Here is a 13225-nt window from a genome sequence, read left to right on the forward strand (position 1 = left end):
AGCGAGGAGTGAGAGGTTCCTTCTGCTCTTGTATATCTGGAGCTCTAAATGCCCTGAGTCATCCAATCTTTTCTCCTGGATTTGGATGATTTTCTGCTGATTTTTTCTAAATACAGTATTTATACCTTCAGCCTGGCAATTTCTCCTTCTATCCCCATGGCTTACAATATATATGCTGTATTTTATACTTTATTATTTTACTTTAGTGTCAATGTCTGAATGTTCTAATTCATCCACCTTTACATACATCCGTGATACTTCACGTCCACTCAATCCATTCCATTGATGATTTTTGTCTACTGAGTTTTTCACTTGTAAAATTTTCTAAAATTTCAGTAGAATTTTTCAGTATTTCTATAGTTTTATTTAATTCTTCTTTCATATCCTTATTTCATCCATCCCTCAGTTAATTTAGGTGTTTTTCCTCTTTAATTTTATTATACATTCTTACAATTATTCTTCTGAATTCTTTGTCTGGAATTTCACCTAATTAACTTGTATTGGAACTCATTACTGTGGAATTTCTATGTATCAGAGGGGATATATATCTTCATCTTTCCTGTTTCTTGTATCTCTACAGTGGGTAGGGCTTGTGCATCAGGGAATCTTTCCATGGCTAGCTTTTTACGGACTATATTCTTTGAATTTTAGTATTTGCAAGATTCAGGTGGGACTAGTATACTTGTAGTAGTACACTAGCTAAGTTTCAAGTTTACATCCTCTGGGAACCAAGTGTAATCCCCTACATTACCTCAGAGTGTAGAATCAAAACTACTCAAGAGGTCCACCATGAAAATATGGTATCATTGAGGTTTAAAAGACTCATCCTTCATCATAGAGCCTTTATCCAGTAGCTGATGGAAACAGAAGCAGAGACCCACAGCTAAGCTCTGAGCCAAATTCCTGGAATCCAGCTGCAGAGAGGAAGAAATGATGAGCAAAGGGGTCAAGACCATGCTGGGGAAACCCACAGAAACAGCTGACCTGAACAAGGGGGAGCTCATGGACCCCAGACTGGCAGCTTAGAAACCAGCATAGGATGGAACTAGGCCCCCTGTCAGTTAGGAGGCCTAGGCAGTCTATGGGGCCCCTGGTAATTGAATGGCATTTATACCTAGTGTACGAATGGACATTGGAAGCCCAATCCCCATAGAGGGATACTCTCTTAGCCTAGACACATGGGGGAGGTCCTAGACCCTGCCCCAAATGATGTGACAAACGTTGATGATCCCACATAGAAGGCCTCACCCTTTCTATGAAGCAGAAGAGGGGTGGAATGGGGGTTGGTGGGGGGCATGGGAGAATGGAGGGAGAGGGAACTGGGATTGATATATAAAATAAGAATGTTTCTAATATAAATTTAAAAAAGAAAGAAAAAACTCATCCTTCTAATTTCAATAACTATTGGGAAAAAAGAACAAGGTAGTAAGGTATATGGTAAGATATTAATTACTAGGTGTAGTGGTAGATGCCTTTAAACTCAGGAGGCAGAGGTAAACAGTTACTATGAGGTCAAAGTCAGTCTGGTCTACATAGTAAATTCCAGGAAGCCAGGGTTACTCAGTGAGACTGACTCAAAAAGAAAGAGAGAAAAAGAAGATATTACTAACCTTATGAGTAAAGGAGGAACAGACTGGATTGTGATAGGGATGATTGTGTCTACTGAGAAAAGCATTGAGGAGAGAAAGGTAGCTGGAATACAGAAGCCAAGATATATTTAGGGTTCACAGAATTTAAAGATTAATGATATAGAAGGTTACAGTTAAGTAGAGGAACAAGGGAGATGGCACTGTGAGTAAGGTGCTTGCTGTCCAAGCACAAGAACCCTAGTTTGAATCCCCAGAAACCATGTAAACTGACAAAGTAGTGCATGTCTGTTCCTATGGTGTGACGGCAGATAGAGACAGGAGAACCATGGGAGCTCACAGGCAAACAGGGTGGAAGGTGAAGACTGACAAATGAGATTGTTCTCTGACTCCTCATATGTGCATATATGCACCCTCACTCACACATGAATATGTATGGGTACATGTGCATTCACACAGAGAGTGGGGGGAGGGAGAGAAATAAAAAGAGCAGGGTATGAAGAAGAACAAGGAAATGGGGTAGGGGTAGGGATGAGAGGTATCTATAGGCTGAATATAAGAACAGTAAAGAGTACAAAATAGAAAGAGTACTAAGCATACAGAAAAATTATAAAACCCAAGTAATATAAGACTAAAATAAGACCATTAAGAGTTATTTGTGCATAGTAAAAAAGAGCAAAATAAAAACAAACAGGGCTAAGTGAAATAAATGTATAATAAATAAAAGCACATCATCACATCAGTGCGTACTTCCTTCTTCAGTGGATGGGTTCTGAACTCCTTCCCTCCCATGGATACTTCATGTACCAAAGAGCTCTTGGTTCAGCTGTATAGCTCGTGGTTCCCACATTGTCTGTACATGTAACAATGAGTGCATCCTCCAGTTTCAGAGTCCACTGGCCCTGACAATATCCGTTCCTGGTATACCATCCTGTGGTTTAATGTATGCATTTTGTCACTACAGCTTGTCTCTCTCCATCACTGGCATGGAGCAAAGGATGAAGGTGAAAGCCCTTGCTGACAGCTCCTTGGTCCCCATAGGCATGCAAGGAGACCTTGCTTCAGGCCCACATCCATCCCCAGCCTTTCCCTCTGTGTTCATGGTGTACCCAGCCCTTGGTCCTGCCTCCTCCACACCTCTTCTCCCTCTCTGGCTGTTGTGCGGTAATGTTGGTGTGTAAGAGAAGGGGTTATAAACCCTTGCATAGCAGCTCCTACTGACCTCAGCTGGAACCATGCACAATGGGGCTGAATTTGCTTCAAGTTCCTTAGTCCTGAGTTGTAGAGTCTGCACTGGTCTGGTCTCTCTGACAAAGGTATGTCCATTCCCTGGTCAGTTCAGCTAACCCTGCATGAGGCGGGGGAGCACTTTCTGGCAGTTCGTACTGACCTTGGCCAAACCCATGCATAGCTGGGCACCAGCTCCTGCCTGTTTCCCTGAAGAGATCTCACCTGCTACATAAAATCATTTGTAGCTATTGAAAGAATTAGCACCAAGTGTATTACTCTGGCCATTCTTTTTCAACAATTTCAAATGTATGAGGTTTCTAATCTGCCATCTTACCTGGAAGCCCCTACTTCAAAATTTTGATGCTTCAAAATTGATGGTCATCCTCCCCACCCCCTGGCAGATGGAATAAAACAAATTCATTATTTAACTTATACAGTATATACCTCAATTGGAGTGTGCTTCTCTCAAGGTTTGGTTTAGAATAGAGGCTTTTTAACATACACACATAACTCAAATAATGGATTCAGAGGGAATTAATTTCTCTTGAAAAAGTCCCTTATAAGGTTGTACAAATCTCTGAAAGATGAACCTACCAAAATGGGAATTCTGAAACTAAGGTGACCTCAATGAAAACAAAGATAACATCTAAATGAAAAAGAAGCACGCACTAGGGGCAGTGATGTGTTACCTATGACTGCACTTTGGAAGTGAAGGCAAGAGAAATGCTAACACAGCAGTTGAGACCCCTCTCAAAACCCAAAGTAAAGCAAAGCAAAGGAACACACCACAACTTCATTTTAGAGGACCCAAGAGGTACTGAGGCAGCAGGACGGGTTTTTGCTATGTTGTTCAAGTCTTCCCGTCAGGACTGTATTTCGTTTGGTTGCATGACAAAGATATGGGGAAAGGTTCAAACCCCAAGGTAATCTGCAAGATCATGTCTTAATGGCCAAGGGGTCAGAGCAATGCTGGGCTAAGAGTACTACCCAGAGAAAGATCATGTGGGAAGCTGCTGTCTCCTGAGCCAGATCCTAGCAGGCAATGCACTTCTAGAAAGCTATCTACAGGAACACACTGCAGGAGGGACAGATGCATTGTGGAAGCACAGGTCAAGCAGGATGACGACAACATAGTAAAGAGGGTGGACCACAAAGGCAGAGTGGGCCTAGATAGATCTCTGAACAACTCAACTCTAGACTACTTAGTTCCAGCCAGATATCTTGTCATCTGAGTCATATAAACCCATTTCCAGCCAAACACATTCCTAATTGGAGAAACAGACTCTGGTGCCTGAGATTTCTCTGTCTAAAAAGTATGATTTGAGGGGGTGGGGATAGAGTTTCTCTATAAGTCACATCCCCTGACACACATTCAAAGTTGCCTCAGGGAAAATTATACCTTCCACAAGCTTTCTATGGCCCCAGAGTGGACTATAGAAATGCATCGAGAAAAGAGGGCTGGGAAGGGGCTCAGGCGGTAGAGCGCCTGTCACCATGCTTTAGGAAGATCAGATTCTAGTTAGTCTTGATGAATTAATGAACTGCATCACACATATCTGATCTCAAAAAACTTAAGATAGAGAGCAATAGAGGAAGACACCTGATGCTGACCTCTGGCTTCCAGAGGCCACACATGTACTAGCATGCACACAGGAACATGTACACACATGCAACCCCCCCCCATTTTCAAAAATGAGAGTTTTAATACATGCAAAGGTCCCAAGGTACAAAATAATGTATTTTGGTGCCACTTTACCTTAGAAATGTTGCTTGAATGACTCATGGAATGTCCCAAAGCCTTCTCATTCTGCAAGAAAGCCAAAACAGGTAGTAATTATTAAGATATGATTAAGACCATGCAAAGAACAAGTAATCAATATAACACTTCTAGTAATAGGTTATTACTGTAAGCACAAACCATTCTACTAGATATATATTCCTAGGTATTAAAATTGGAAATTTGGGAAAAAGTAAATAAAACAATGGTCCTTGCCTTAAAGGAACTTATCAAGGAAAGAGCAGGATGTTTTATAGCAGAATTATAAAAACAAAGCCATAACAACTGTCTTAAGATACTTTCAAGTCACAGGTCAGTCATGGATGAGCCCCACTTTGCTTGACCAGACTGCTTAATGACATGTACCACATACCCTCCTCCATTTAGACAAAAACCTAAATGGAGGACAGACTGGGGGTCACTGGATGGACCCCTTTATTTTGTTAGTTGACATTCCCAAGAAGAAATCACACCTACATTAAACACTAAAAGACTGATATCTGAACAAAATGTCAATGGTTATGAGAAGGTTGGATTATTGCCGACCCAGAGCCAAACTACCTTGGGGCATCTAAAGCCCTTTTAAAAATCCACCACTGTGCACTGCTGTCTGTGAAGTCCCTGTGGCTGCTTCCTCACATATCAAACTCCTTGCCCCTGGCAAGCTCCTCCTATGCAGCAGGCACCTGGACAATACAGGTCACATATTAGCCTAAGCCTCCCCTCCTCCCCAGGAGACCTTCAAGAGTGGGCACCCTGCTTTGTCTGGTGGGGCTGTAGCTTCTCTTGCTCTAGAACCTGACCATACTTGTGTCTGCAGTGACTGTAACACAGCTCCCAATGGAGAGGTTATCTGGGTCCACACTTTTTTCTCACCCTGTAGCTTCCTCCCCTTTCTGGTCCTAAAGTCTAAGTGACTACCAGGCATATAATTTTGGAATATATAAACTCTTGCCTACCCAGAGCTAAATACATCATCAGATAGGCTCTGAGGCCTATAGCAGAGGCTTCTCTGCTTTGATGTCACTTGCCTACTTCATGCTTCCACCAATATATTTGAAGGGCCATAATTTATTAGTTTCTTTGTTCTGTTCCTATTTAAAAAAAAAAAAAACCCTTATGAAACTGTTACTGTAGCAGTGCCTGTGCACCTGTAACAGTCGTCATGCCTTTTGGGTGTGGTTACAGGTGCAGACCTGACCTGATAAAAGGGGAGGATTGGAAATCGGGGTCCCCTTGAGGTCTCAGAGAATATGGGGGAGACAGGGTCTGCATCCTTGGAGCGGGAATGCCGCAACAATTATTTGTTTTCTGTGTAAGTTCTTTCCCCAAGAAAACACTATTATTCTACCAGGTCTGGTTAATTCATTACAACCCGTCTATATGTCACGATACTGAAACTGTGTGTTTAGGATAACATAAATCTGTGTTCCTGGATCACAGTCATTCTAATCGAGCTTTGGAATATTCGATCTCACCCACTTTCTCTAACTAATGTTGCATCATTAGTTGTGGTGCCTTTAATATGGAAACCCAAGACTAAGCCACCCTCATGGGACAAGTCACCCAGATCAGAGCCAGGTACTAGTATTGGTCCTTTTCTGCCTATTGCCTGGCACTGCCTTATAGGTGGAGATTGGTGAGTTCTATCTGATGCTCTCACCTAAACCTGGTTTGGTTTGGTCCAGTGGTTTATTCTGAGATGGTTGTTTAGTATTCTAGTTGCTGGGTACCTTTTATGGTTTGCTTTCAGAGCACTTGGTTTAAGGTATCCATTTTGTTTATTTACTCTGAAAAAACTTTGGCTTCCAAATGTTCAGTTTGTTTCTTTTTTGTTTTGCCTATGTAGCCCTGGCTGGCCTGGAACTTTCTCTGTAGACCAGGCTAACTGCAAACTCAGAAATCCTCCTGCCTCTGTCTCCTGAGTACTTGGATTAAAGGTATGTGTCACTACACTAGCACTGGTACTATTCAGTTTGTTAATGTACTAGCATTCAGTTGTCTCCATGACATTCCTCCATACCAAATTCAAGGACACAGGAAATATTTAGAAAAACAATTCTTTGATACTCCACCTGGTTTTGTTTGATAACTGTGTTAATTCAACTTGCAACTACTGAGGGGCTATAATTAAAGAAATGGGGAATAGTCAATGTCTATATTTTTGAGTGCTAAATGAAAATTCCTAGGCAATAGAATTATATATTATGAAAGAACACCTTGCTTTAACTGAAATTTAACAAAATTTAAGGAAAGAAAAACATATAATTGGTAACTTAAAAATTCAGAAAAGTGAAAAAATGCAAGTTGTCCCTTAGATGTGGAAGTTATCCTACAATGTATATATGTACATACAACACACACATACAATCTAAAACAGGAATATGATTGTGACTTAAAAAACTATATTCAACAAATAGACCATGGTGAACTTATTTGAAGTAAGACAACATGCATCATTAATCATGAGGCAGTGTAATCTATATGTATGAGGCAGTGTAATTAATAGTGATGTAGTTGTCTGCTTTGCTTTTTCTTTTTAATTCTTTTTAAAACTTTAAGTATTAAAAGAGTGACAAGCATTAGGAAAATAGATGAGATTGTGGTGATATATTGTTTATGATTTATTAAAGCTTGCCTGAGGATTCAGAAAGCAAAGGCAGACTCAAGCTATAGAGATGAGGGTGAAATCCCGTCCTGGGGTCTGCAGGCAGGTCAACTTGGCCCCTGAAGACCAAGAAACCCTGAGTCTGCTGAGATCGCTGGACTACTTCCGCCCCCACTCAGGGCAGAGGTGAGCTGCTTCAGGCCCTGCCGTGGGCCCACCTTCCACCTACCCAATCTGGGAACTCCTATCCTGGGGTCTGCAGACAGGTCGACATGGCCCCTGAGGACCAATAAACCCTGAGTCTGCTGACATCTCTGTGCTAGTCCTGCTCCCACTCACCTGGACACCGAGTGCCTCAGACCTGCCTGAATCCACCTTGAGACCCATCAGAGTATCAGACCCTCTTGAACCCACCAGAAAAGAACCTTGAACCTGTACACACCAGGAAAGGAAGAGACACCACCTGCACCCACTGGAAGAAGAGATGGGAAGACCACAATATAAGAACACATCCAACAACAGAAAAACCAATATGATGCCACCAGAGTCTAGGGACTCCACACCAGCAAGACCTGAACATCCCAACACAGATGAAGCAGAAGAGAGCAACCTTCAAAATAACTTCATGCAGATGATAGAGACCCTAAGAGAGGAAATGAGAAAATCCTTTAGAGAAATGGAAGAAAAAACAAGCCAAAAGATGCAAGAAATCAAGGAAAGCCAAGGAAATACAATTAAACAGCTGAAGGAAACAGTTCAAGACCTGAAATAGAGTCAATAAAGAAAACACAAACTGAGGAAATGCTGGAAGTAGAAAAGCTGAGTAAACAACCAGGAACCACAGATGCAAGTAAAACAAACAGAATACAAGAGATGGAAGATAGAATCTCAGACGCTTAAGATAAACTAGAGGAAATAGATTCATCAACCAAAGAAAATCTTTAAGTCCAACAAATCCTTAACACAAAATATCCAGGAAATATGGGACACCGTGAAAAGACCAAACCTAAGGATAATAGATATAGAAGAAGGTGAAGAAACCCAACTCAAAGGTACAGAAAACATATTCATCAAAATCATAGAAGAAAAATTTCCCAAGCTAATGAAAGACATGCCAATGAAAATACAAGAAGCCTATAGAACACCAAATAGAGTGGACCACAAAAGAAAGCCCCCTTGTCACATAATAATTAAAACACCAAACACACAGAATAAAGAAAGAATATTAAGAGCAGCAAATGAAAAAGGCCAAGTAACATATAAAGGCAAACCTATCAGAATTACACCAGACTTCTCCATGAAAACTCCGAAAGCCAGAAGGACCTGGATAGATATTCTACCAACTCTAAGAGAACATGGATGCCAACCCAGACTACTATACCCAGCAAAGCTTTCTATCACTATAGATGGAGAAAACAAGATATTCCATGAGAAACCCAAATTCAAACAATATGTAACCACTAACCCAGCCCTACAGAAAATACTGGAAGGAAAACTCGAACCTAAGGAAGTTAACTACACTAGCAAAACATAGGCAATAGATAATCCCACTTTACCAAAAGCCAAAAGAAAAATCAGGATAAATCCATACACGATACCACTACCAACAACAAATCAAAAACAAACAAGAATAAGCACTCAATGGTCCTTAATTTCCCTCAATATTAATAGTCTTAACTCGCCTGTAAAAAGACACAGGCTAACAGAATGGATATGAAGACAGAATCCATCCTTCTGCTGACTAAAAGAAACTCAACTCCAAAAACAGACATTACCACAGAGAAAAGGGTTGGGATAAGATATTCCAATCAAATGGACCCTAGAAACAAGCTGGGGTAGCTCTCCTAGTATCTAACAAATTAGACTTCAAACTAAAATCAATCAAAAGAGATGAAGAAAGTCATTTCATATTTATCACAGGAAAAATCCACCAGGAAGAAATCTCAATTCTAAACATCTATGCCCCAAATACAAAGACACCAACGTTCATAAAAGAAACATTATTAAAATGCAAATCACAAATAAGACCTCACACAGTTACAATGGGAGACTTCAACACCCCACTCTCACCACTGGACAGGACCACCAGACAGAAACTTAACAAAGAGACAAAGGAACTAACAGAAGTTATGACCCAATTGGGATTAACACACATCTATAGAACTTTCCATACAAACACAAAAGAATATACCTTCTTTTCAGCATCACATGGAACCTTCTCTAAAATCAGTGACATACTCAGCAACATAGCAAACCTCAACAGGTACAAAAAAAATTGGAATAACCCCCTGTGTCTTATCAGACCACCATGCTTTAAAGTTAGAATTCAAGAACAACACAAATTGCAGAAACCTACCAACCCATGGAAATTGAACAACACACAATTGTACAACTCCTGGGTCAAGAAATAAAGAAAGAAAGAAATTAAAGACTTCCTAGAATTCAATGAAAATGAAGACACAACATACCCAAACTTATGGGTCACGTTTAAAGCAGTACTAAGAGGAAAGTTCATAACTCTAAGTGCTCACATGAAGAAACTAGAGAATAGTCACACCAGAGAGTTGACATCACAACTGAAAGCTCTAGAACAAATGGAAGCAAATTCACCCCAGAGGAGTAGACGCCAGGAAATAATCAAACTGAGGGCAGAAATCAATAAAGTTGAAACAAAGAAAACAATTCAAAGAACCAATGTAACAAAGAGTTGGTTCTTCAAGAAAATCAACAAGACAGACAAACCTTTATCCAAACTAACCAAAAGGCAGAGAGAGAACATGCAAATTAATAAAATCAGAAATGAAAAGGGGACATAACAACGGACACTGAGAAAATCCAGAGAATCTTCAGGTCATACTTTGAAAATCTGTATTCCACAAAATTGGAAAATTGACAGGAACTGGACAATTTACTGGACAGATATCACTTACCAAATTTAATCAAGAACAAATAAGCAACTTAAACAGGCCTATAGCCCCTAAGGAAATAGAAGCAGTCATCAAAAGTCTCCCAACCAAAAAAAAAAAAAAAGCCTAGGGCCGGATGGCTTCACTGCAGAATTCTACCAGAAATTCAAGGTACAGCTAATACCAATACTCCTCAAATTGTCCCACACAATAGAGGCAGAAGGTTCACTGCCAAACTCTTTTTATGAGGCTACAATTACCTTGGTACCCAAGCCACACAAAGACACAACTAAGAAAGAGAACTACAAACCAAAATCACTCATGAACATTGGTGCAAAAGTACTCAATAAAATACTGGCAAACCAAATCCAAGAACATATGAGAAAAATCATTCACCATGATCAAGAAGTAGGCTTCATCCCTAGGATGCAGGGTTGGTTCAACATACGAAAATCCATCAATGTAATCCACCATATAAATTGAAAAAGAAAAACCACATGATCATCTCACTAGATACTGAAAAAGCCTTTGACAAAATTCAACACCCCTTCCTGATAAAGATCCTGGAAAGATCAGGGATAACAGGAACATACCTGAACATAATAAAAGCAATATACAGTAAACCAGCAGCCAACATCAAACTAAATGGAGAGAAACTTAACATATATCTTCAATATCTTATTTGAAGTGCCAGCTAGAACAATAAGACAACAAAAGGAGATCAAGATACAAATTAGAAAGGAAGAAGTCAAACTTTCATTATTTACAGATGATATGATAGTTTACATAAGTGACCCAAAAAACTCTACCAGGGAACTCCTACAACTGGTAAACACATTCAGCAAAGTGGCAGGATACAAGATTAACTAAAAAAAAAAAATCAGTAGCCCTACTATATACAGATGATAAGAGGGCTGAGAAAGAAATCAGAGAAACATCACCCTTTACAATAGCCACAAACAACATAAAATATCTTGGGGTAACACTAACCAAACAAGTGAAAGACCAGTACAGCAAGAACTTTGAATCTTTAAAGAAAGAAATTAAAGAAGATACCAGAAAATGAAAAGATCTCCCATGCTCTTGGATAGGTAGGATCAACATAGTAAAAATGGCAATCTTGCCAAAAACAATCTACAGATTCAATGCAATCCCCATCAAAGGAGCTCTTGGCCCCCAGACTGATCACTGGGAAACCAGCATGGAACTGATCCAGATCCCATAAATGTGAGTGCCAGTGAGGAGGCCTTGGAAATATATAGGGCCTCTTGTAGTAGATCAGTACTTATCCCTAGCTTAGGAATGGACTTTGGGATCCCATTTAACATAGAGCAATACTCCCTCAGCCTAGACACACGGGGGGAGGACCTAGGCCCTATAGCAAAGGATATGACAGACTCTGAAGACCTCCACATGGAAGGCCTCACTCTCCCTGGGGAGCAGAAATGGTATTGGATAGGTAGGGTGTTAGTGAGGGGAGGGAGAGGGAACAGGGACTGACATGTAAAACAATCTTGTTTCTAATTTAAATTAAAAAATTTAAAAATCCAGAGAAACTACAAAAAAAAAAAAAAGCTATAGAAATCAGGCAGTGGTGGTACACATCTTTAATCCCAGGACTCAGGAGACAAAGGCAGATAGATCTGAGTTCAAGGCCACCTAGGCCTACACGAGATTGAATCAATCTAAAAGAGTAATAGAGCTCACACTATGCCAGCACTAGAGAGATACAAAAGATAGGAGCAGGGTCTTCAGTAGTCAGTCTCAGGATTAGTCTCTAGCCATGTTGAGGAGAGCATAGCATTCTGAGTGAATCTGAGGTGCAGTGAAGTTGGGAGCAGTTTGAGGATATCCCCTTTCATTTGAGCTGAGTTAGAGGTGAGAGTTAGTAGTTGGCTGCTTTGCTTTTCTGATCTTCATTTTGAAGCTTGAACCCCAGTATCTGTATCTGGGTCATTTATTTATCGTGTTACATGAGATGACTAAACATAAGAACTAACAGCTAACACTTGTTGGGGAGTCATTCACTTAAACTCTAGAATTCAGCTTTCTTTTTTACTTTTTTTTCTTTCTTACAAATTCAAATATTTTCTTAAATGTATGTATGTGTGTCTGCGTGGGTGTATGCCATGCGGATGCAAGTATTCTCAGAGGCCAGAAGAGTGTGCTGTGTCCCTTGGAGCTCAAGTAAGCTGTGAGCCACTTGATATGAATAATAGAAACCGAACTTGAGTCCTCTAAAAGAGCAGGGATCTGAGCATTCCTCCAGCCTCTTCAGCTTTGTCTTTTGTAGGATGGGCTTTATAAATGGGTGAGGAGTGTATTAAAGGAGATGACACTGGTGGTAACTCTGAGCTCTTAAAACAGAGTGTGTTAAAAAAAAAATTTAAAAAAAGGAAAAGTCTCACTGTATACAGCAGGGTGGCCTTAAATTCAGAGATCAGCCTGCCCTCAGTGCTGGAATTAAAGACATGCACCACCACATCCTGATAGATGTGTTGTGTCTTACTGGAACATATTGCTTCCCTTAATACCACTAATTACCGGATATATGAAATTTAAAATTCCTGAAATCATCAATAAATAACACATAGTTTCCTGTGACACAGATGCTTTCCAAATTGTAACACATAACATGCTATAATTAGAATAAAAATTATGGCAGCAGTGTATTGAAAAATACAATCTTTTCAAAGCATTTTTTCGCTAAGGATCTTTGTATTCATAACTGATTTTATTATTAATTATGTAAACAAATTAATAGACATTTCTGTTTCTTAAAAATTATATATGGGGGTTGAAGAGAAGGCTCAGCAGTTAAAAGCACAGGTTGCTATTCTAAAGAACCAGGATTTGATTCCTAGTACCCATAGAACAACTCACAATTTCCTGTAGCTCCAGTTTCAGTGGCTCTGAAGACTTCTTTTGACCTCTATGGGCACCAGACTAACACATGGTGCACAGGCAAACACCCATACACATAAAATAAAAATAAATCTTAAAAAAATCTCAGTGTTTATGTATTAAATAAATATATAAAACTTTAAAGCTAAAGTAATCTATATCAACACAAGTTAGAATTCATTTGCTACAAAATTATACCTCCTACAGTTGTAGA

The 13225-nt window shown here is 39.9% G+C and overlaps 1 protein-coding gene across 9 annotated transcripts in view; it reads right to left on the reverse strand.

Moving 5' to 3' along the window:
- The window catches only part of Marchf8 (membrane associated ring-CH-type finger 8), a 79861-nt gene that overhangs the window by 17526 nt on the left and 49110 nt on the right, over positions 1 to 13225 (reverse strand). For all 9 annotated transcript variants that reach the window (XM_027429213.2, XM_027429215.1, XM_027429206.1 and 6 more), the window contains one exon: positions 4573 to 4623. In XM_027429213.2, the coding sequence (XP_027285014.1) occupies positions 4573 to 4599 (27 nt within the window). In that variant the 5' untranslated portion in view covers positions 4600 to 4623. The remainder of the gene's footprint in view (positions 1 to 4572; positions 4624 to 13225) is intronic.

The sequence above is a fragment of the Cricetulus griseus genome, chromosome 8 (assembly GCF_003668045.3).
Source record: "Cricetulus griseus strain 17A/GY chromosome 8, alternate assembly CriGri-PICRH-1.0, whole genome shotgun sequence".
Classification (NCBI taxonomy): Eukaryota; Metazoa; Chordata; class Mammalia; order Rodentia; family Cricetidae; genus Cricetulus; species Cricetulus griseus.